The sequence below is a fragment of the Labeo rohita genome, chromosome 24 (genome assembly GCF_022985175.1).
Source record: "Labeo rohita strain BAU-BD-2019 chromosome 24, IGBB_LRoh.1.0, whole genome shotgun sequence".
NCBI lineage: Eukaryota > Metazoa > Chordata > Actinopteri > Cypriniformes > Cyprinidae > Labeo > Labeo rohita.
In genome coordinates, this window is record NC_066892.1 from 16,456,423 (window position 1) to 16,477,097 (window position 20,675).

Sequence of the window (20,675 nt, forward strand, 5' to 3'; positions counted from 1 at the left end):
TAACTAAATTTAAAGTGAAATCAGACAATCAAAAATAAACAAATTCAAAATAGAAACAAAACTATTGTGGTTTATCGGTGATACTAAAATAATATTGGTTAAGTAATTATAAATGCTGCTTTTCATAATATTAATTATTATAATTATTACAAAACAAAATTACTTAAAATGTAACCAAATATAAAGTGAAATCATAAAAAATAAAAAAACACTAATTCAAAATCTAAACAAAAATTATTGTGGTGTATCAGTGATACTAAAATAACATTGGTTAAGTAATTTTCATAATAATAATAACAATAATAATAACTGACATACTTCATTATTTTATTTTATTTTATTTTTTTATTTCTTTTTATTTCATTTCATTTTATTTTATTTTTCACACCAGTGGCAGTCCTGGTGCTGTGAGAATGTTTATCTAAAAACAATCAACCACCAGGGGGCGTCTAATCTCATTTTATTGTACTCAACATCAAATATCAGTGCTGTACAGCGTTTCTTTTGTTTTAAAGCATTAAGACAAAAGCTTTATTATAACAGGTGATCTAATTCAAGTTTTAAAACCTTTAAATAATTCATTAATTAGCATGACTCTGACTTTAAGACATGATTACTCTCACTATCAACACAGTGTCTTACCTGAGGTCATATCAGTCATTGACACCTTATCAGAGGCTGGAAAAGACCCCTGATACTCCCACTGACCCCCAGAGGACTCTGTTTCCCCAGGGAAGGATGAGATTGAAGATGCAATAGTCGTAAATGCTGCATGGTGGTACGTGCTGGGACTTTCAATTAGAGTGTGTACACTAATATTATGGTGTTTTGTAAGTATCACTGAAGTCAGAGCATCTTGTGTAACTGGGGCTGTAAGGTCAATATCATCAGATAAAAGATAAGGAGCCAGAGATACTGGAACGGAAGGCTCAGTGAAATGGGCTGGAGTGTAGGGTGTCACAACAGGCAGGGAGAAACGTAAGCTCTCCTCCATTTTGGAGGGTAAACCGAGATCCATAGTGCTGCAGAACGGAACTGAGAGAAAGAGGAAGAGCAATCAATTTCAAATTGATCCAAAAGCTAAGAACATTTCACTGAATATTTCTAAAAAGAACTGTTTTTAGTGTGAAGAACATTTGAATCCAAAGAACCTTTTTTCACTATTAAGAACGTTTTGAAAAATTGAAACATTTTAGAATCTAGATTCTAAAAATGTTAAAAGTTCCTCATGGAACCATCAATGCCAGTGTAGAACCTTTATTTTTAAGACTGTATACTTACTTTCTGGTACAGCTTTGATTGAGGCATTAACCAGGTAAAGTTTCCAGTAATAGGTGACACTTTTAGCATTTAAACCACAATCCTCACAGAAAGCAGAGACAGAAAACTGCTCATTCCAATTCACTGAATTTCCTTGGCAGTGTTCACAATACATATGAACGTTGCTGCAGAGAATAAAAAAAATATGATGAATTACATGTGATATACAACATTGTGTATCAACGTACTTTGTGTCCATATAAATCCTACCTGACAGGTTTTGATGTTACAGTGATGAACATATTAGATGCTGAAGATCGATGGCCACTGTACACCGTGAGAGTGAATTTAAGCAGGTCAAAATCAGATTTCAAAGCAAGAGCGGGAAATGTAAGTACTGCTGAAGTGGTCACGATGTTCCTGTTGAAACAGCTGCTCTCTTCTGTGTTTACTGGCCTGCATGACCAGCTGTAACTAAAACAGAAACAAAAAAACAGATGTAATTGAAATAAACACGACAGAATCTAATCAATAAACAAACACTGTCTTACCTTATAGTATTATTGGGGTAATCTGGGTCATGTGATTTTCGTCCGTCAAGAGTAACGATGGTGCTGCTCTGACGGTTGATGAAAATATTTGTGGCTTCGCTGATGACACTTACGGGATGACTGCGTATCACTTCAATTAAAACACTGTAGTTGCTGTACACCACACTACCGGTTATTTGGACCTTTGTGGTAAATACAACTGTTAGTACTTTCCCATGTAAAAAAAAATTTAAAACAGTTAACCAAAGCAGTTTTATAGGCAGTTACCTATAAAATTAGTTTTGTGGTGCAACCTACACTCTTAAAAATAAAGGTGCTTTAAAAGGTTCTTCACAGCGATGCCATAGAAGAACCATTTTTGATTCCACAAAGAACCATTCAGTCAGAGGTTTTTTTAAAGAACCATCTCTTTCTTATCTTTTTGGAATCTGAAGAACCTTCTTTTGCCACAAAGAACTTTTTGTGAAACAGAAAGGTTCTTCAGATGTTAAAGGTTCTTTATAGAACCATTTAAACAAAAAAGGTTCTTCTATGGCGTTGTGAAGCACTAATGTGAGTGTAATGTCTTATTATTTGTTTAAAAACATAAAATCATATTTTTTCATATATATTTTGAAATACACTACAGTTACATTACAGTTAAATACACTTTACAGTTTAAAGAAATAAATACTTTTATTTAGCAAGGATGCATTAAATTGATTAAAGGTGATGGTCAAGTTTCAAGTTTCTGTTTGAAATAAATGCTTTTCTTCTGAACTTAACCATTAAAGAAAAAATATTTTTGTGGAAACCATGTTGTTTTCAGGATTCAGGTTTTCAACATTGATTATAATAAGAAATTTTTTCTTGAGCAGCAAATCAGTATATTAGAATGATTTCTGAAGGATCACGTGACACTGAAGACTGGAGTAAAGATGTTGAAAATTTAGCTTTGATCACAGGAATAAATTATATTTTAAAATATATTAAAATCAGAAAACTGTTATTTTAAATTACAATAATTTTTCACAATATTACTATTTTATTCAAATAAATGCAGCCTTGGCAAACATAAGATATTCTTTCAAAACATTAAAAAATCTTACCTACCCTAAACTTTTGAACACTAATGTGCCTATAGAAATATATGAATATATTTAAATTATACCAGTTTAATAAATGTTATATCAAGTACTTTTTAGCTTATCTGACAAGTCAAATGTTTTTGAACAGTAAGATTGTTAGTTTTTTTTTTTTTTTTTTTTTTTTTTTTTAAAGTCTCTTCTGCTCATCAAGCCTGTATTTATTTGATCCAAAGTACAGCAAAAGCAGTAATATTTTGAAATATTTTTACTATTTAAAATAACTGCTTTCTATTTCAATATATTTTAAAATGTAATTTATTCCTATGATCAAAGCTACATTTTCAGCATCATTACTCCAGTTTTCAGTGTCACATGATCCTTCAGAAATCATTCTAATATGCTGATTTGCTGTTCAAGAAACATGTTTATTATTATTATTATTATTATTTAAAATAACTGAGTACATTTTTTCAGGATTCTGTGACCCAAGAAAGAACCAAAGCGTTTATCTGAAATAAAAAGCTTTTGTAACATTATACACTATCTGATTCAAAAGCTTGGAGTCAGTATAATTTTATTTTATTATATATATATATATATATATATATATATATATATATATATATATATATATATATATATATATATTAATACTTTTATTTAGCAAGGATGCTTTAAATTGATAAGAAGTGATGATAAAGATGCTATTCTTCTGAGATTTCTATTTATCAAAGAAACCTGAAAAAAATCTACTTATAATAATAATAATAGTAAATGTTTTTTTTTTTGAGCAGCAAAGCAGAATATTATAATGATTTCTGAAGGATCATGTGACTGGAGTAATGATGCTAAAAATTCAGCTTTGAAATCACAGGAATAAATTACTTTTTAAAATATATTTAAATAGAAAACAGTTGTTTTAAATAGTAAAAATATTATTTTTACTGTTTTTGCTGTACTTTGGATCAAATAAATGCAGACTTAGTGAGCAGAAGAGACTTCTTTAAAAAACATGAAAAATCTTATGGTTCAAAAACTTTTGACTGGTAGTTTATTTAGTGTTTCAATTAAGCAAAACAGTGAAGTGACAAAAAGGACATACCTTTGCTATAGCTTTATATGTTCCATAATGAAGGAGGTATTTTGGAAGATTAATATACTGCCGTCCCGTGTCTATGTGTGGAAGAAGCAGCTGTTGTCCGCTCATGTCATATATAGTCCATCTATACAGCAAACCTCTAGAGATGTTACACTGAATATGTGCCTCAAACGTCACAGCAAGACGGACAGTTTGATACTGCCACACCTGAAAGTACGCAAACAAAAACTACTTAGTACATATAAAAAGAGACATCTTCTAGTCTAATTGTAAGAGTTTAGTTGTCTGAATACGGTATAGACTGATTGTACCTGTATTTTATTTGGGCCCATATTTTTCACCGGAGGAGGCTGACATGATTCTTCAACGACAAAGATGTGCCCTGTTAAGGAGGCTGAGCTCACCAGGTTGGACATAATAACCTGCACTATATACTCTCCAGTTCTATAAAAGAAAAAAAATACATGTAGAAATAATTTACAAATTTATCCAAAAATGCTAATAACAAAAAAGCAACAACAAATGATTAATAATAATTTTAAAAAATACAAGCAATTTTTACCTGTCATAGACATGATGCTCAGTGCTTGATCCATTTCGCTCTGTTCCATCTCCAAAATTCCAGATATACGAGACATCAGTTCCTGAGCTGATCCGGCAGGTGAAGTTCACAGAGCTGTGTAATAAAACTGAAGAACTGTATAAAAGCCTGTTGGGCTGCACAGCTCTCTGAATCCTGACCAGATAAACATCTGAGCTGATGGATGTGAGACCATTAGACACACTGACAGTGATACTGTATCTGCAAAGACAGATAGATAAATTCATAAATAAAGAGACATGTTTTTCAATACAAAACGCTAAAACAGAAACTTGAATCAGTGAGTGAGCAGATAAATAAATATTACAGATTCAGTAATTAGACATGTAAAGTAGTGAAAAATGTGTAAGTGTAAATATTAAAAAAAAAAAAAAAAAAAAAAGCACTTGTCTGGTAGGCGATATCTCTTTTTGTAGATTCTGGATGTTGTTTTTATTTCTGGTCCATCCCCAAATTGCCAATAAAAGTATAGAGGATCAGGTCCTTCTGTCACTGCTACAAATTTGATGTCTGTCTCTGTTGCATATGCCCGTGTATCAGAAAAGATCCAAACATCTGAAAACACAGTATTTATACAGTATGAATAATGAATAAGTATGTATACACTGCCAGTCAAAGGTTTTTGAACAGTAAGATTTGTAATGTTTTTTTAAAGAAGTCTCTTCGGCTCACCAAGCCTGCATTTATTTGATCCAAAATACAGCAGTAATATTGCGAAATATTTTTACTATTTTAAATAATTGCTTTTTATTTGAATATATTTTAAAATGTAATTTATTCCTCTGATCAAATCTACATTTTCAGCATCCTTACTCCAGTCTTTAGTGTCACACGATCCTTCAGAAATCATTCTAATATGCTGATTTGCTGTTTAAGAAACATTTGTTCATTATTATTATTATTATTAAATATTTGAAACTTAAGTAGATTTTTTCAGGATTCTTTGATGAATAGAAAGATCCAAAAATCAACATTTATCAAAAAAAAAAAGCTTTTGTAACATTATATACTATACCATTCAAAAGCTTGGAGTCAATATCATTTTTTTTTTAATTAAATAATATTTTTATTTAGCAAGGATGCTTTTAAATTGATCAAAAGTAATGACAAAGACATTTATAATGTTGCAAAAGATTTCTATTTCAGATAAATGCTGTTCTGAACTTTCTATTCATCAAAGAAACCTGAAAAAATCTACTTAAGTTTCAAATATTTAATAATAATAATAATAATGAACAAATGTTTCTTGAACAGCAAGTTCCACTCAGCTGTTTTCAACATAATAATAATAAATGTTTTTTAGCAGCAAATCAGAATATTAGAATGATTTTAAAAAATCATGTGACTGGAGTAATGATGCTAAAAATTCAGCTTTGAAATAACAAGAATAAATTACATTTTAAAATATATTCAAATAGAAAGCAGTTATTTAAAACAGTACTTTGCTGTACTTTGGATCAAATAAATGAAGGCTTGGTGAGCAGAAGAGACTTCTACTGTTCAAAAACTTTTGACTGGTAGTGTAACTGAGAAGCTTTTCCTTATATAACACAATATGTGGGACCTCACACCTTGCTTATGACTGTCCGTGGATTTCGTTAAGGCTTTATCCTGCTGTTTGTCTTCTGCATCTGTGGGCAGAGGGGCACAGGATGGGATATCCTGATCTCTCTTGGACAACATGAGATTCAAGTACTCAGTCCCTGAGGGACATGCTCTAATCTTCCAGCTGGCAGAATAAGTGTAGATACTGTTCATCACGGTCACATCTAAAAATACAAAGACATATGGTGGTCACAAAAGCTATTTTATTCTTCCAGTATATTTGTTGCTTTGCAGCTAGTAGACATACTTAAATGGTACAATCCAGCAGCAGGTAATATTGCATCTATGTAGCAGACAAGGTATCCGTTGGCCATAACAGACATATTATGCAAACCCTGAGGACCTGAGTTCCCACTAAATGTAATGAAAACCTTAGTGAAGTTTTCTTTGCTCAGATTAGAAATGTCTGCAAGAAAGAAAATATACAGAGAACACAAGTTTATTGGCTTTGTTGCTTTAATATATACTATGTATCAATATATAGCAAGACATGATGCACTCATTTACCATGAAAATGTATTACTTAATATATTGCATAAAATTTTCCAGGATATTCACGTTTTTTGTAAGGGTCTTTAAATTAAGATGTGTCCAATTCAATTAAAATGAATGTAATTAAAAACCCAATTGAATTACAAGCAAGTTACATTACACAAGGGTTGCTATGGCAAGGCCGACAATAACCTGAGACTTCCAGGAGGAGGGGCTTCCCAATCTGCACCGTGTCAGTCAAAGCAGCAACAGTGGCATCATGAACAGAAGGCCCTCTGCTGCTGTACACTGCCAACCAGCCCGTCTCATTCCCAGAAGGCACACACACAGAGGACAAGCATCTGTAGGCAAATATAAACCAGACTTGCTTCTCAATACAAAAAACATTACAACCCAGAACTTATCTGCACATCTTAAATCAGTGAGCGAGCAGTGAAACTTACAATCAAACCTCCAATCAAACTTATTTCTGCTTAAATATGTGACCATGGACCACAAAACCAGTCTTAAGCAGCACGGGTATATTTGTAGCAATAGCCAAAAATACAGTGTATGGGTCAAAATTATCGATTTTTCTTTAATGCCAAAAATCACTAGGAAATTAAGTAAATTTCAGACCATAAATATATCAAAACTTAATTTTTGATTAGTAATATGCATTTCTAGGAACTTTATCTGGGCAACTTTAAAGGCGATATTTTGATATTTCTATTTTCTTTTTTCTCAATTTCAAAATATTGACCCTTATGACTGGTTTTTGTGGTCTAGGGTCACATATGATGAACTCGGACATGCGCTGAATCAATTTTTCTGAGAATATTTTTTCTTGGATTGTTTAAACTAGATATACATGTTCTTTCATTGTTGTTGAATAATAAAAGATAAGAGTATTCTTATCTTTACAGACACTTGACTCATCAAATAACATTTTAAGATAGCATAAAGAAGGAAATAAAATATGGAAATAAAATCAGATTCATTTTTGCATGTTCAGTAACAATAGGGATGATATTGTAGCTAAATTAAATATCTATTACACAGAACATTTTACTTCCATCTTCAAAATTAATGTAATAATTTGTAGTATTTTAAAAGCATATAAACATTGAAGATTTTTTTCAGTTTTTTTTGTTTTCTATTTTCTATTATAGTTTATGTTGTAACCAGTAATGATCTTTATTTTAATTGTGACCCTGTCTGTGAAATCTAGGCTAAAGTCTTAAAATCTAATTACGAGATAACAAGCATTAAAGTTTGATCTCAACCATTAATTTCATTATGATTTTAATCTCTGACATTGCCTTACTCAGTCAATATTAAAGATATCAAGTTTACATTTTCACAGAATGCTCTTTACCTTATGAAGGATGATTTTATGTAGAAATAAAAAATTCAGCTGGATTTTCACCCAGGGTCACAGTTAATTTAATTTAATTGTAAAAACTGAATAATTGCATTGTTCTTGTTTTATTGCCTGCACTTCCATTTTTGTCATTTTTGTCAAAAGTACATATATTCAGCTATATAAAATAATATTTATTGACTTGAATAAAAAATATTTGTATAATACATTATCATATTAAGATGTAAAATATTTCATTATTTTATTACTTGCAGTTTTAAGTTACCTCACAAAACATTTGACAGTGTAATTTCATTTTGTAGTGTAGAAATGCAGTACAATAATAATAATAATAATAATAATAATGCTCTTACCCTTCACTGAAACACAGCTTGGCGTATAATGGAAGCTCCGTTTCTTGACACTGGAGTGAGTCTAGTGAGTTATAGTTGCTGAATCCAGCTGTAAAAAGTGTCATTTGATATTATAAAGAAATCGTAATGTATTCCAAAATTATGTAGATTCCTCAATAGGGCCTAATTTGTCACGTTAAATTTAACAGTTGCTACATACCATATCCCGAGTTTGCCTTAACATGTCTGACAGCACAAATGTGTGGCAAAATTAAACAAAACACGAACCGACAAAAAAGAAACATTGTAACACTCTAAATATCTCTCGTAGTTAGTGCGAATGATTTCTTTGTCTCCTTCAAGTCGCAGTGAACAGGTGAATAGTAGGCGTGACTTCTTGATTGACAGTTGCTTTTCCAAATTATCGATTGCATTCTTATGCGTTTAGTCAGGGACCCCTATTACATTTTTTATTATACTGACTGTATCGTATGTTATTAATGTCCTGCTGTTTTCATTTCATTTTATAGCTATTTATAATTCTTAAACATTTTGGTCGACACATGCAAGAGGGAATCTGACATCAGAAGTTAAAAGTGCATTTATGTACGTCTGTTGAGAAGTACTCATCATGAATTAATTGCATAAACCCTCAGCTTGTGTGTGCTGAATATTACAGTCCTTTTTTTTTTTTACAGTGCTTTTTTCTTTTTAAGCTTTGATTCGCTGCAAGGGTTTTCACAAGTACGCTTTACACCTTCAAAGTGCAAATAAAGCGACTTTAACCCATGCAATGAACAATGAATGCAAGTTTCACACAGGATAAACAACGCCTATTTGACACATACTGTGACTGTATTCAGACAGGAAACTGAATAGAATGACAGAAGACAAAACAAAAACACTCTCTCTAAATAATCCAGAATACTACAAAACATGGGCTACATTTTCATGTCACGAATTTATAGTCACCAGAAACTGACGGAGATACTCGGATGAAACACAACCACACGCAGAATATATTTTTAAGCAGCGTAAATGCCGTACGCCCCTCTCAGTTAATTTTAGCAATTTGGATATGCATTGTGAGATTAAATGTTCTATCCATGCTCTGTTCAGTTTGTGTACGCATGCAATAGAGGATGTGAGAATATCTCAGGTGAAAGCATGGATGCCCGTGTTGTAGAGCCTGCTGACAAAGTCTGACTGATCACGTGCCAGTGATGTTTTTAGCTTCAAAGACTTGTCCTAGATGGACCACCAGGATTAGTGAGACACAGACATTTATAGGTGAGGCATGAACACATTGCTAGTGACCCACAACAGGACGACAAGTGCTGACCAAGCCAACAGCCACATCCCACTGAGAAAACAGAACCTGCCACTTCAAACATCAGCTCTGGGGGGATTCGTATCCATGTTCCCCAGTGATGAATGAGAGCTGAAGTGGACCATTGACAGCCAGGGTCATTGACGCCCAGGGGCACAATGGATGACGGGGTTGAATAAAACCGGCTTTCTCCTGTGCTATAGGCTAAGACACACTAAATAAGACGTGGTTTTGGGCTGGGTGTGGGTGCCAGCGAGGGCGGAGAGGACCGCGCCACCTTGCGTTTACTTGTGTACAGTAATTGATTACGGCAAATGAGCAAATCGACAAAAATATGCATTTTTTTTTAATGATTGTATCTTTAGTTGTTGCAATTTATTTCCTATTTCCATTTAAACATCTACCTTTCATTCAGTGCTTATGTGTGCAACAAAGCTATTCATCCTACTTTGGAAGGTAAATTAATATTTTAATATTTATTTTAAATAATACGAGTTATTTCATAAAGAAAAAAGTGTTAAAACAAAAACAAACGTTAAAACAAAAACAAATGAAATCAAAGCGTAACTATTACATTTTAATTTAATTATTTATTAAATATTTTAAGTTGATAAAATTGATAAAAAGCTGAGTAAAAATAAAACATGGTAGAAAACAGTGTTTTCAACAATTACAAATCACCCAAATATGTTATAAAATAAGAGCTGTTCTTATAAGAGGACGTTCTATCTTCCTTGCAAATCAATCACTTTAGATTTTATGAAAACATAATTAGCTATAATGTGGAGCAATGGCTACATATTTCATAACTCATTTAAGCTAAAACCTACTGTTTATTTGACGGGATATTCGTTTGCCAATTAAGTTTATTATTAACTTTATTACCGGGTGTGAATGTTCGTAACGGCCGAAGTCAACGTTTCAAGAGATCCAGCAAGGCCTACAAAAAATAAGAGCTGCTTAACTTTTAGTGATTTGCTGTTTAAACAAGAGAGTAAAAAATAATATGAGGACATACATATTATACCTCCTATGTCTCAAATATAAGAGGCAGGCAGGAAGAAAACTGTTGTCAGTTTTCATTGAATAAAGCTTGCAGTCTGGTGCACACGTAGGTTTTGTGGGTATAGCCATTTCATTTAAAAGCCTCAAGCGTATATGGCTTAATTATTTCAAGGCTTCTTCTGTTTCTTGGGCACGGCAGTGGTTGGAAGCGCGATGCCACAACTGATATTTGTTTGCTCCAACCTTGCGTAAAGCAGGCATACTTGGTTGAAATAAAACTATGACAAACCATCCCTTACCTTATATTAAAATAATTTAAATTATATTTAAGTTAAATAGGCTATACTTAATGTCTTGCAAACCGTTTCCGAATCAATAAATATTCAAATATGCCCTACGGTTATTCACAAAGTGAATGGCATTCTGGTTTAGCAATCAAGGTTGTGAACTGGACAAAGCTGTGGCGTGGAGACAATGCATAACCAAACAGCGTCAATTGAAAAAGTAATCTGATTGACACCAGAAGAGGAAACAATAAACAAAGAATGGGCTGCCATATGTTTAACAGCTGTTCTTTAATCTGTACATTATATGCACAAATCAGACAGCAGGGGGCGATAAAGAGTAAATGCATAATTATCAATGGCAATCAAATATTCGGGGCCCCGTTTCTCAGCAACTAACATATTAGCGTTCCTTACCTTCCCTTAGTTCCTTTTCTGTGGGCGCTTCATACGCGTTTCTTCTTGCGCGTTTTTAAAAGTCGTTGTTTGTTCATTAAGTGTTGAAACGTAAATCGCTTGTTATTAGAGCATTTAACTTTTTATTTTTCTAAACAGGCTATTCATAATTGTCTATTTAATTTTAATTATGTGGGTCCTTTGTTAACAGCTTCAACACAATCGCTGCTTCGTTCATCTGATTCGTTTAATCTGTTATTTTCCCATTTTCATGGGGGCCAAATTATGCCAAAGCTTCCAGCGCCAGTGGAGACACGGAGGCAGCGTTCACCCATGTAGCAAAGCCCTGTGCTGTGAATGATCCTCTCAGTGACAAGGGTATCAAGTCCCTTGGTTCGAGGTTTATTGTGTTGCCAGTAGCCTACCGCAGAGTGAAACCGAGCGGTCTGCTTTTGCTCCGTGAAGCGATAGCGATGACTGCACGACCTTGAGGTGCGTTGATGGAAGAGTGGATTGTAGAAGAGGATGACAATGTTATGGGAAGATGCCTTGACGAAACAACACATCGGCACTATATGGCTGTTCCTCGTGAACGGTATGATATTCACTTCATTGATAGCTTATGTTGTCTATGTGTGTCCCCTTTTTTATCAAGCTGCTAATTGGGCCAATTCTCTTCCTTATTTCTATCCAGTTCTTTGAAACCAAGTGGTCGTAAAAGCAAATCAGCGCACTTCGTTGATTTAAATAAACCCATAAAATCTCCACATTAACGCCACATGAATCAAGTTCAATTATTAGGCTAATAATTATTGTTTGCTAACGATGCGCTTAGCACTCTACGATTACCTTGGAGCACTCATAGATCTACGATTTTTAAGGTCTGCATAAGTTAAAATGTTTTTTTGAGAATGAGCCCGTATTTCTAGATTTGCTTACTTTTAGAAAACGCGGCCCTGCGCAATGGCACACTAGGTTCTTGGGTCAGACCTTCGACCTTATTTAAAATGCCTTTTAGTAATCCTGACACTCAATACCAGACCTGAGAAAGTGTGTCAATAATCAGTTAGTCTCAAATGGTGACTTCAAGAATATAAATGTGTAGCTGGTTTATAATAAATAAATATTTTTGTTGTTGTTGTTAAACAACTACTACCAAATATACCAAGGAGTTTACGCAACTAGAAATGTGCTTTGTTGAGTATTGACTGAACATGGAACAAGATAAGACATCAAATATCAAGCTATCATAGCATACATATATTTTAATATAATAGATACATAAGATGTTACAGATGTAATAATTGCTATAGTAACTTTTTTCACAACTTTTCAGAAAGCATCCTCAGTGTTTTAGTAAAGAAAATCACATTGGTTGATAGTTGTCAATCCTTTCCAGCAAGGTCTCAGAGTAACCAGGAGAATAATACCTGTGAAACAACAAAAAACATACAGCACACTGAAGTTTACAGCATTTTGAATGCACTTTGTTGGGTTTAAAAATACATTGACAGCGTACTGTTTATTATTCATATAAATGTGTATGAACCTGACAATCTCTTCAGGGTAGCAGTTGTTGATTGCATTGATATATTCTTGAACTGCAGAACCAGGTTCTGCTTTGATCTCCTGTACTTTCTTCAGACCACCACTGGTAACAAATAAGCGCCGAGCCTTACTGTCATGGGGAAGAACCTTTAGGATGGGGAATAAACAGAAAAGCTCTTTGAACAGTTCTCATTGTGAACAACAAATGCTGATCTCATAAAAGTGTTGATGAAATTCCCGCTACCTTGCTGAACTGGCAGACGACATGTTTAAGAATGTTGCTGGGAGCTTCATAAAGAAGAGGCTCCAGTGCTGGTAGATAAGTGCACTTCTGAAGGATGCTCTTCAGTGCCTTCTTGGCCTTTTTTGAGCATGTAGACAACAGTTACTAACATTTGCGAAAATGATTTACACCAAAATAAAAAATGGTACTGCTATCAATCATTTTACATATGGGCTGTTGCTCACCTTGACCTGCAGATCTTCAGAACTTTCAGAGTCCAGATAGAGATTTAGGAGTTTAGGGAAGACGTTGGCTACAGCAACAGCTCTTGCATGCTCAGGTGTATGGCGGCCGATCTGGCCAAAAGCCCAAGCTGTGGCTGCTTTGATGTGATCTTCTTGCTCTTCCTCCAGACAGATAGCCAACTGTGGCACTCCCTAAAGAAGTGGAAAATCAATTATGATCATAATCAGTATCATAAGAGAAATACACTGCTGTTCAAAAGAATGGGGTTGGTAAAAATGTTTTTTACATTTTTGAAGGAAGTCTCTTATGCTCACCAACAGTGTTAGGAAGGCTACGTTGGAAATGTAATAGGTTACAGATTACAAGTTAGCCTATGTTTTCAGCTGATAAGCATTTTCAAATATTTAAAACCAGGAAGGGTTAACCTTACTGTTTACTGTCGGATATTCAAAATCCTTCATCACTTAAATTATTATAATGTTAATTCCATTTTAAAACACAGCCACCACAAAATCATACTTTAGCACCTCTTTTTACTTTGAGATCATTCTGAGGTTAAATACAGATTTAAAATCATAACACCAAAAAGTAAATATTAATAGAATAATTATTCAAATGTAACCCCCTTTGCAATCGTTAACATTTTCACAAGTAACTGTAATTTAATTACACATTTGTTCTCAGTAACTAACAAATTAAAGTTACATTTATTCTGTAATTAAATATTATTAAATAAACTAAGTAACACGGTTACATGTTCACCAAGATACAGTAATCAAAATACATTTTTTGATCAAAGTACAGTAAAATAATATTCTGAAATATTATTATATATTTTTTCTTCTTCTTTTCTAATGTTTATAAAAACAGAAAATAAATTTTAATTTACAAGAAAATATCTGAGTTACTTTTTCCTATTTATTGATTGAAAGCTCTCCTGTCCCCATGTTGAGAGAAATCAGAAACAAGAATGAATGTTTACAAGATACTTTAGTTCTAGAGTAAATGTAATCATGCAATAATTCATCTCACTCACAAAAGAACAAATTTAGTATTCCTTAAAATCAATAAAAATAGTTAAACTCAGAATATGACACAAACCTGCAATAATTAAAAATGTTTAAAAAATACAAATATAATTTATGTATTTAATTCCATTTTATTAACCAGTGTCTTTGCAGCTAACCTTTGATGATCCAGTTCAACCCAACTAATAATAAGCAAAAATTACTTAAGATAAATTAACATTTGTTCTTCTTTTTTATTGCTGAAGAGTGCTGAAGAACTTTCTTCTTCTGCATTCTACTGTATAGACATGAATTTACTTTTCCTTCAGCCTGAGGCTTTTGGTGTGAAAAGGCTTTTACATTTGACAAAAATAGAACTTTTTATATTAAAACAAATAAACAAGCATGCCCTGCCCAGATTTAAAAAGTAATGCAAAAGTAATGTAACACATTACTTTCCATAAAAACGTAACTAAGTAATGTAATTGTAATGCATTACATTTAAAAGTAACTTTTCCCAACACTGGATGGCAGATCTGAATTTTCAGCACCCATTATTTCAGAATTCATTCACTTGATACAAGTTTAATTCTGAAATACTGATTTTTTTGCATTTTTTGCCATTATTATCACAGTTAAAAATGTTTGTGCTGCTTAACATTTATGTGAAAACCATGATACTTTTTCCAGGATTTTTTGATGAATGGAAAGCTCAAAAGAACAGCATTTATTTGAAATATGATTTTTTTGTAACAAGTCTTTACTCTCACTTTTGATCAATTGAATGCATCCTTGTTGAATAAGAGAATTCTAAAGAAATCATACTGACCCCAAACTTTTGAACAGTAGTAGTCAAATTCGCTTTATAAATGTGAGCTTACGAAGGATATGATAACACACTTTAGATACAATCACAGCCATGGCTAAGTTCTCGGAGTGTGTAGCCACATAGCCCAGCATCATGATCCCCGGCAGGCGTACATTCCCTTTGGAGTCCCCGAGGTAGTCAATCACAGCTGCTACACCCCCCACATTCACTATTATCTGGGACAGCTGAGTAGAAAACACACAATGCACACAAGTAAAAACATAAGCCAGTGTGACATAATGATAAACAATTAGTGAGGCAAACCAGAAAAGCAAAACAGTTTTGGGCAGGTGAAAAAAAAATGGGTGATGCAATGTGGTTTCCAATTGTCTGTTTCCTGTTGCACTGGTGATAAATAACAGACCCACATTCTCCATGGTTTACAGACTAGCTGCCTCACACCATGTTATTTAAACAGGGGGTGTCAAAGAGCTGACAAAGTGGAGATTCCAAACTTACCCAAGCATCTTGAAATCATTTAGTGGGTATGTTATGTATGTGGTAGGTACCTCGGGGGTGTGTTTTGTGATTTCCCGAATAAGAGTGGCGACATTCTTCCGAACATATTCATCCGGGTCTTTTAGGCAAACCAGTGCGGCGGGGAATATCTCGGCCTCCACCACCATCTCGGCGACGTCCACGGAGTGCTTGGCGATTTGGCTGAGAGCTGAAAAAACCTGCCTCTGTAAAGAGGAGAAAAAATGCACCGTTAAATTGAGTCTGCATGTTGTTGATTACAGTATCTGTAAGCTGTGTCACCTTCAATTTGGCATCTGGGTTCAAGATCATCTGTGCTAGGTGGGCGATTGCCCCAGTGTCCACCACGGTTTGAGCCAGCTCCGGGGAGTGTTTGGCTATGTCGCTCAAAGCGGAAGCAGCAACCCTCTTCAGGGCAATTTCAGGCTCTTGGATGCATAACACGAGCAGAGGCACAACTCCAGCATCAACCACTGCCTGAGACAGCGCTGCACAGCAGGAGAAGAAATGAACAAAAGGAACATTGACGAATTGAGAGAAAGAATAAAAAACGATCTTTTTATGCAAACTTACGTGCATTATGTCTGGCAATGTAGCCTATTGCCCATGCAGCAGCCTCTTTGACCCCAGGGTCAAACTCCTCCAGGGAGATGACAAGAGCGTCCAGTGCTCCACAGTCCACTACGGCCTGGGCCAGTTCAGGGGAGTGCTTAGCAACAGCCCGAAGTACAAATGCTGCAGCTTTCTTATAGAAACGCTGTGTCTTTCATATCCCAGCAATCCAGAGGGAAAAGAACAAAGCAATTGACCAGTAAATACACTAGAAGGTTCCTGAATCACTGGCAAATCTGCCTTTAATAAACCGTAAGTAATATATATCACATTATATATTATTCAATTACATAAAAGGACCTTCTGTGGAAAGTGTTTTATACTTCTGACGAGGCCTCTCTGACAGCGTAATAGCATTCTCGCAATGACTTTTAGAGCAAAGCCTTAGTGTTTATTTTCTCTGCTGGAGCAGACCAGTATCACACCATGTCCATTTATTTAGGCCATTTAGGTCACTGTCTTTCCATTTCTGTCACCTGATAGAGTTTGGGATTTGTTTTGGCACTGTTATCGTTGGCTTGCTCAGCTGGGGTCTAAAAGACATCGATTTGATAGCACTGACACTGTAGAATGAGCACAAAAACTTGAACTGAATTGAGCTGAATAATGACACTATTGCCTAGCTGAATCAAATTAATTTGTGATTTTTGAAACCGTTATTGAACTGAACTGAATCAACCTTGAACTGACTCAAGCTGAAAAACCACATCACTGAACTGAGCTTGTTTCATAATGAATGAATGACTGCAGCTGCATAAGGACACTTTTGTCTTACTACAACTGCTTTATAGCAGAATTTGGATTTGCCTTATTTGCATAATTAATTCTGTTATTTTCCTATTTAGTGATGCAACTAGGAGTCATTCCCTGTTGTATAAAGCAATATAAAAATAAATTAACTTGGCTTATTCTGGACAGAAATTTAGTCTGAGATCTGGAGATGTTGTACCACATAACTTAAAAATTTCATAATGAAACAATATGTAAATTTTCAGTACCTGCAAACAGTTTTGGGAAAAGTTACTTTTAAAAGTAACGCATTACAATATTGCCTTTCTCCCTTTAAAAAGTTATGTTAAAAATGTAAAATTATGTTACTTAGTTACTTTTTATGGAAAGTAGTGCGTTACATTACTTTAGCTTTACTTTTTAAATCTGGGCAGGGCTTGCTTGTTTGTTTTTTATATAAAAAGGTTTTTTTTGGCAAATGTAAAAGCCCTTTCACGCCAAAAGCCTCAGGCTCAATGAAAAGTAAATCTACGTCTGTACAGTAGAACACAGAAGAAGAAAGTTCAACACTCTTCAGCAATTTAAAAAAAAAAGAAGAACAAATGTTTAATTATGTACAGTCATTTTTGCTTATTAGTATGGCTTAATTGACCCACGCTTCTTAGTTACTGTTGCTGTGTCCGACAAAGAATGCCACTCTCACACTACACATCATGTTCTAACGCAGTTTAAAAATAAACTGCGGAACAAATTGCCTTATTAAATCAATGATACTTAAAGCACCAGAAAACATGAATAAGCATCAGAACGTATTTTATTTCAACTTATTTGAAAAAGTAACAGAGATATATTGTTGTAAATTAAAAAGTAATGCGTTACTTTACTAGTTACTTGAAAAAAGTAATCTGATTATGTAACTTGTGTTACTTGTAATGTGTTACTCTAACACTGCCTGCGAACAGAAGTCCAGTTACTGTTTAAAGTCATAGAATTTAAATAAAGAATGGAAACAAACTGTTTTTGCTTTGACTTTATACTTATCACAAAATGTTTAAAGAATAATAGTGCAGAAATGTTAAATTGGAAATTAAATAAGCATGGATTGGTTGGCTGACAGTGTTAATGGAATATTTTGCATTGTCCAAAATCAGATTTAGGTATGAAAGACACCTTATCACAAAACCTGTTCATTCAAATTAGAGCTAAGAGGCTCAGCTAAAGAAACTCACGTTTTGCTCAGCTAGGGAGTACACAAGCTGAGGAAGAATGTCTCCCTTTACTACAGCCTCAGCCAGGTCATCGTTATAGTTGGCAAGCCTTCCGAGAGCCAGAGCTGCTGTCTGCTGAATAGTTGGGACTGCATCCAAAAGGAGAGGCCTCAAAAGGGACATTACACCTAAGCCAAAGAGAGTGAGCACATTTGTGCAGGGGAGAAAACAGGAGTGGAAAGACACTTGAGAGCACATGAGGGGAGGACTTTCAAAGATTCAAATCATGTAATAAAATATATCTAAAGGAAATGTTCTTCTGAGTTCCAAAAGAGATCAGGGTAAGCATGAGCATGTATTCCTTATTTCTGTAATATTAATTCAACAATGCAACTTGTTAGCCTCTTTTGAAAGATATTTAGTCCGGAATAATTCATTGTACTGTGTTTGGAAGAACATGAAAGATAGTGATTTAGATCCTTAAGAAACATTTGCTATGGCCTCATTTTCCCCCATCAGTCCTGAGCGTTGAAAAGGATTAAATAAATATGCTTCTTCTCTAAATAATAGGTAAGGATGGATGGATGGATAGATAGATAAATAAATAAATATTTTAGACACTCACCTGCATTTTGAAGCGTTTCAGTATTTTGTGGTCTTGATGCAAGATCTGCTACAGTTTGCATAAATTGTGTTCTTGCCTTCTGGTACTGCTCAAACACTACATAGTAGTAATAATAACAATAATAATAATAATAATAGACAAATCAGTGCCACAATTATGACAACAAACTTCAAAAGTAAAAAAAGTATGCAGCTGTTTGAATTTTTAACGTAATAGGCTACTTCAACGGATCTTACTTTCTCACCTTGCAAAATCTGTCGTTGACTCATTGTTATATCAGTTTCCCAAAACGGAGCAAAAATGACAAAAAGCTGCGTGAATGCGACAAACGTGTACGTTTACGCTTCCATTAAGAAACCGCGTTTGTTGTGACTTTGAGTTTAGAGGAGGCGTGCAACTGTTGTCTTGGCAACAAACCGGAAGTGATAGGCACCGCGTTCGTTCGGTGAGGTTGCTGTCAATGCTTATTTAATGTTTCGTGCTGAAACACGCACGTATGTTCAAATCAGGACCAGTGTCGCATGCAGTTTATGTCCAGATGTAATAGCGGGTTAAATAATCCCTAATTAGATTGGGATATTAAACAGGATTCAAAAACGGTCGATGAATGTGGGATATCGGGACAGAGCAGCTGCGAGGGTGAACAGCTGCCCCCACATTAGTTTCTACATGGTAACCGCAGACAACTGCAGTCACAGCAGCACTGATATTTAGTAATTACTAGTCTTTCAAACATTTTCTTTAAATAAGTTTCAGAACAGCAAATAAACTAGTACGCTTGCTATAGTTCGTGCATCATATACTAGGCAAGTATTGTCGAACAGAATACAAACTTTCCGTACATGATTGTCCACTTTATTGTTTAATCTCTCTCAAACTTTAATAATGCGGTAATTTGAGCAGGTTACCAAATAGTTAAGAATTCATAATTTCCCAGTTGCCTTTCATATTATCTTGATGTCTTTAGGCGTATATGTTGCGTTTCACGCACTTTCTGTCCTGTAAGTGCTTGGCCAGTCATTTAACTGTGTATTAGGGACTGTTTTGTATTCAGTTATATGGACCTAAAATGGTAAAATCTAAACTTGTTATTTAGGGTTGTTATAACGTGACCATTACTGGATAAGTAATCATTTTGGTTATCTTACTCTATTAAAAAACCTGACGTATAAAACAAAATCGAGCTTTTAAACGCCAGCTCAAAGCTGAGCTTATTCATTAACTTGAATGTCACTTCTGACAAAGACAAGCTCTCATAACGAGCAAGGCTTTTCATAGAATTTAAAATACTACTGAATTTAAATGAAAGATGTCTAGGCCTACATTTATTAGTAAGTTTCATCATGACATCAGGACAAGGCTACATGGGCAGAGATGATTACATATTTGGAAAAAGAAACTTTCCCAAAAATTTTTCTTCTTTTTTTTTTAAAAAAAGACATTATTTGTAACGCCACAAAATGAATGTAAATAATGTCCACTATAGCCTTTGCTCATTCCCACCTCTAAATTCACTCCTAAGTGCAGTCACGGTTCACATCACGGATAGAGATTTTCTTATGTCTTGTTTATCCTATAATAACTTAAGCAAATTATAGTATTATTAGGACTAAATTAGCTGTATAAACTACTATCGCCTTGAAACTCTGTGTGGGGGAAAAAATACAGCTACAAAAACTTCCAGCTACCTTGAAAGAAATTCAGTCAGACTCCTCATGGAAGTCTCAACACCGACTAAATGTGCCTA

The 20,675-nt window shown here is 34.3% G+C and overlaps 2 protein-coding genes across 6 annotated transcripts in view; both read right to left on the minus strand.

Moving 5' to 3' along the window:
• LOC127155486 (polycystic kidney disease 1 like 1) overlaps positions 1-8,701 on the minus strand; it is a 28,583-nt gene extending 19,882 nt beyond the window's left edge. For all 4 annotated transcript variants that reach the window (XR_007825606.1, XM_051097712.1, XM_051097711.1 and 1 more), the window contains exons 1-13: positions 8,591-8,701; positions 8,392-8,479; positions 6,868-7,016; positions 6,431-6,589; positions 6,150-6,347; positions 4,965-5,133; positions 4,540-4,779; positions 4,289-4,421; positions 3,981-4,184; positions 1,812-1,993; positions 1,531-1,734; positions 1,282-1,445; positions 643-1,035 (exon numbers count right to left, since the gene is read on the minus strand). Coding sequence is in view for 3 of the 4 variants with exons in the window: in XM_051097712.1 (XP_050953669.1) it covers positions 643-1,035; positions 1,282-1,445; positions 1,531-1,734; positions 1,812-1,993; positions 3,981-4,184; positions 4,289-4,421; positions 4,540-4,779; positions 4,965-5,133; positions 6,150-6,347; positions 6,431-6,589; positions 6,868-7,016; positions 8,392-8,479; positions 8,591-8,675 (2,368 nt within the window). In the remaining variant the exon portion in view is untranslated. The remainder of the gene's footprint in view (positions 1-642; positions 1,036-1,281; positions 1,446-1,530; positions 1,735-1,811; positions 1,994-3,980; positions 4,185-4,288; positions 4,422-4,539; positions 4,780-4,964; positions 5,134-6,149; positions 6,348-6,430; positions 6,590-6,867; positions 7,017-8,391; positions 8,480-8,590) is intronic.
• A 3,972-nt stretch (positions 8,702-12,673) lies between these two features.
• spag6 (sperm associated antigen 6) lies at positions 12,674-19,370 on the minus strand. Of its 2 annotated transcripts, none has more exons than XM_051098773.1 (11): positions 19,173-19,370; positions 18,929-19,024; positions 18,325-18,491; positions 16,328-16,517; positions 16,037-16,242; positions 15,787-15,960; positions 15,310-15,462; positions 13,402-13,593; positions 13,178-13,294; positions 12,935-13,080; positions 12,674-12,815 (listed from the first exon to the last, which is right to left on the minus strand). In XM_051098773.1, exons 1-11 carry the CDS (start codon positions 19,195-19,197, stop codon positions 12,752-12,754), a joined length of 1,530 nt encoding a protein of 509 aa, XP_050954730.1. In that variant the 5' UTR covers positions 19,198-19,370; the 3' UTR covers positions 12,674-12,751. The 2 variants fall into 2 exon arrangements, with proteins under 2 accessions (XP_050954730.1, XP_050954731.1); XM_051098774.1 differs by having other exon boundaries at positions 16,328-16,511; positions 19,173-19,369.
• Positions 19,371-20,675: the final 1,305 nt, after the last annotated feature.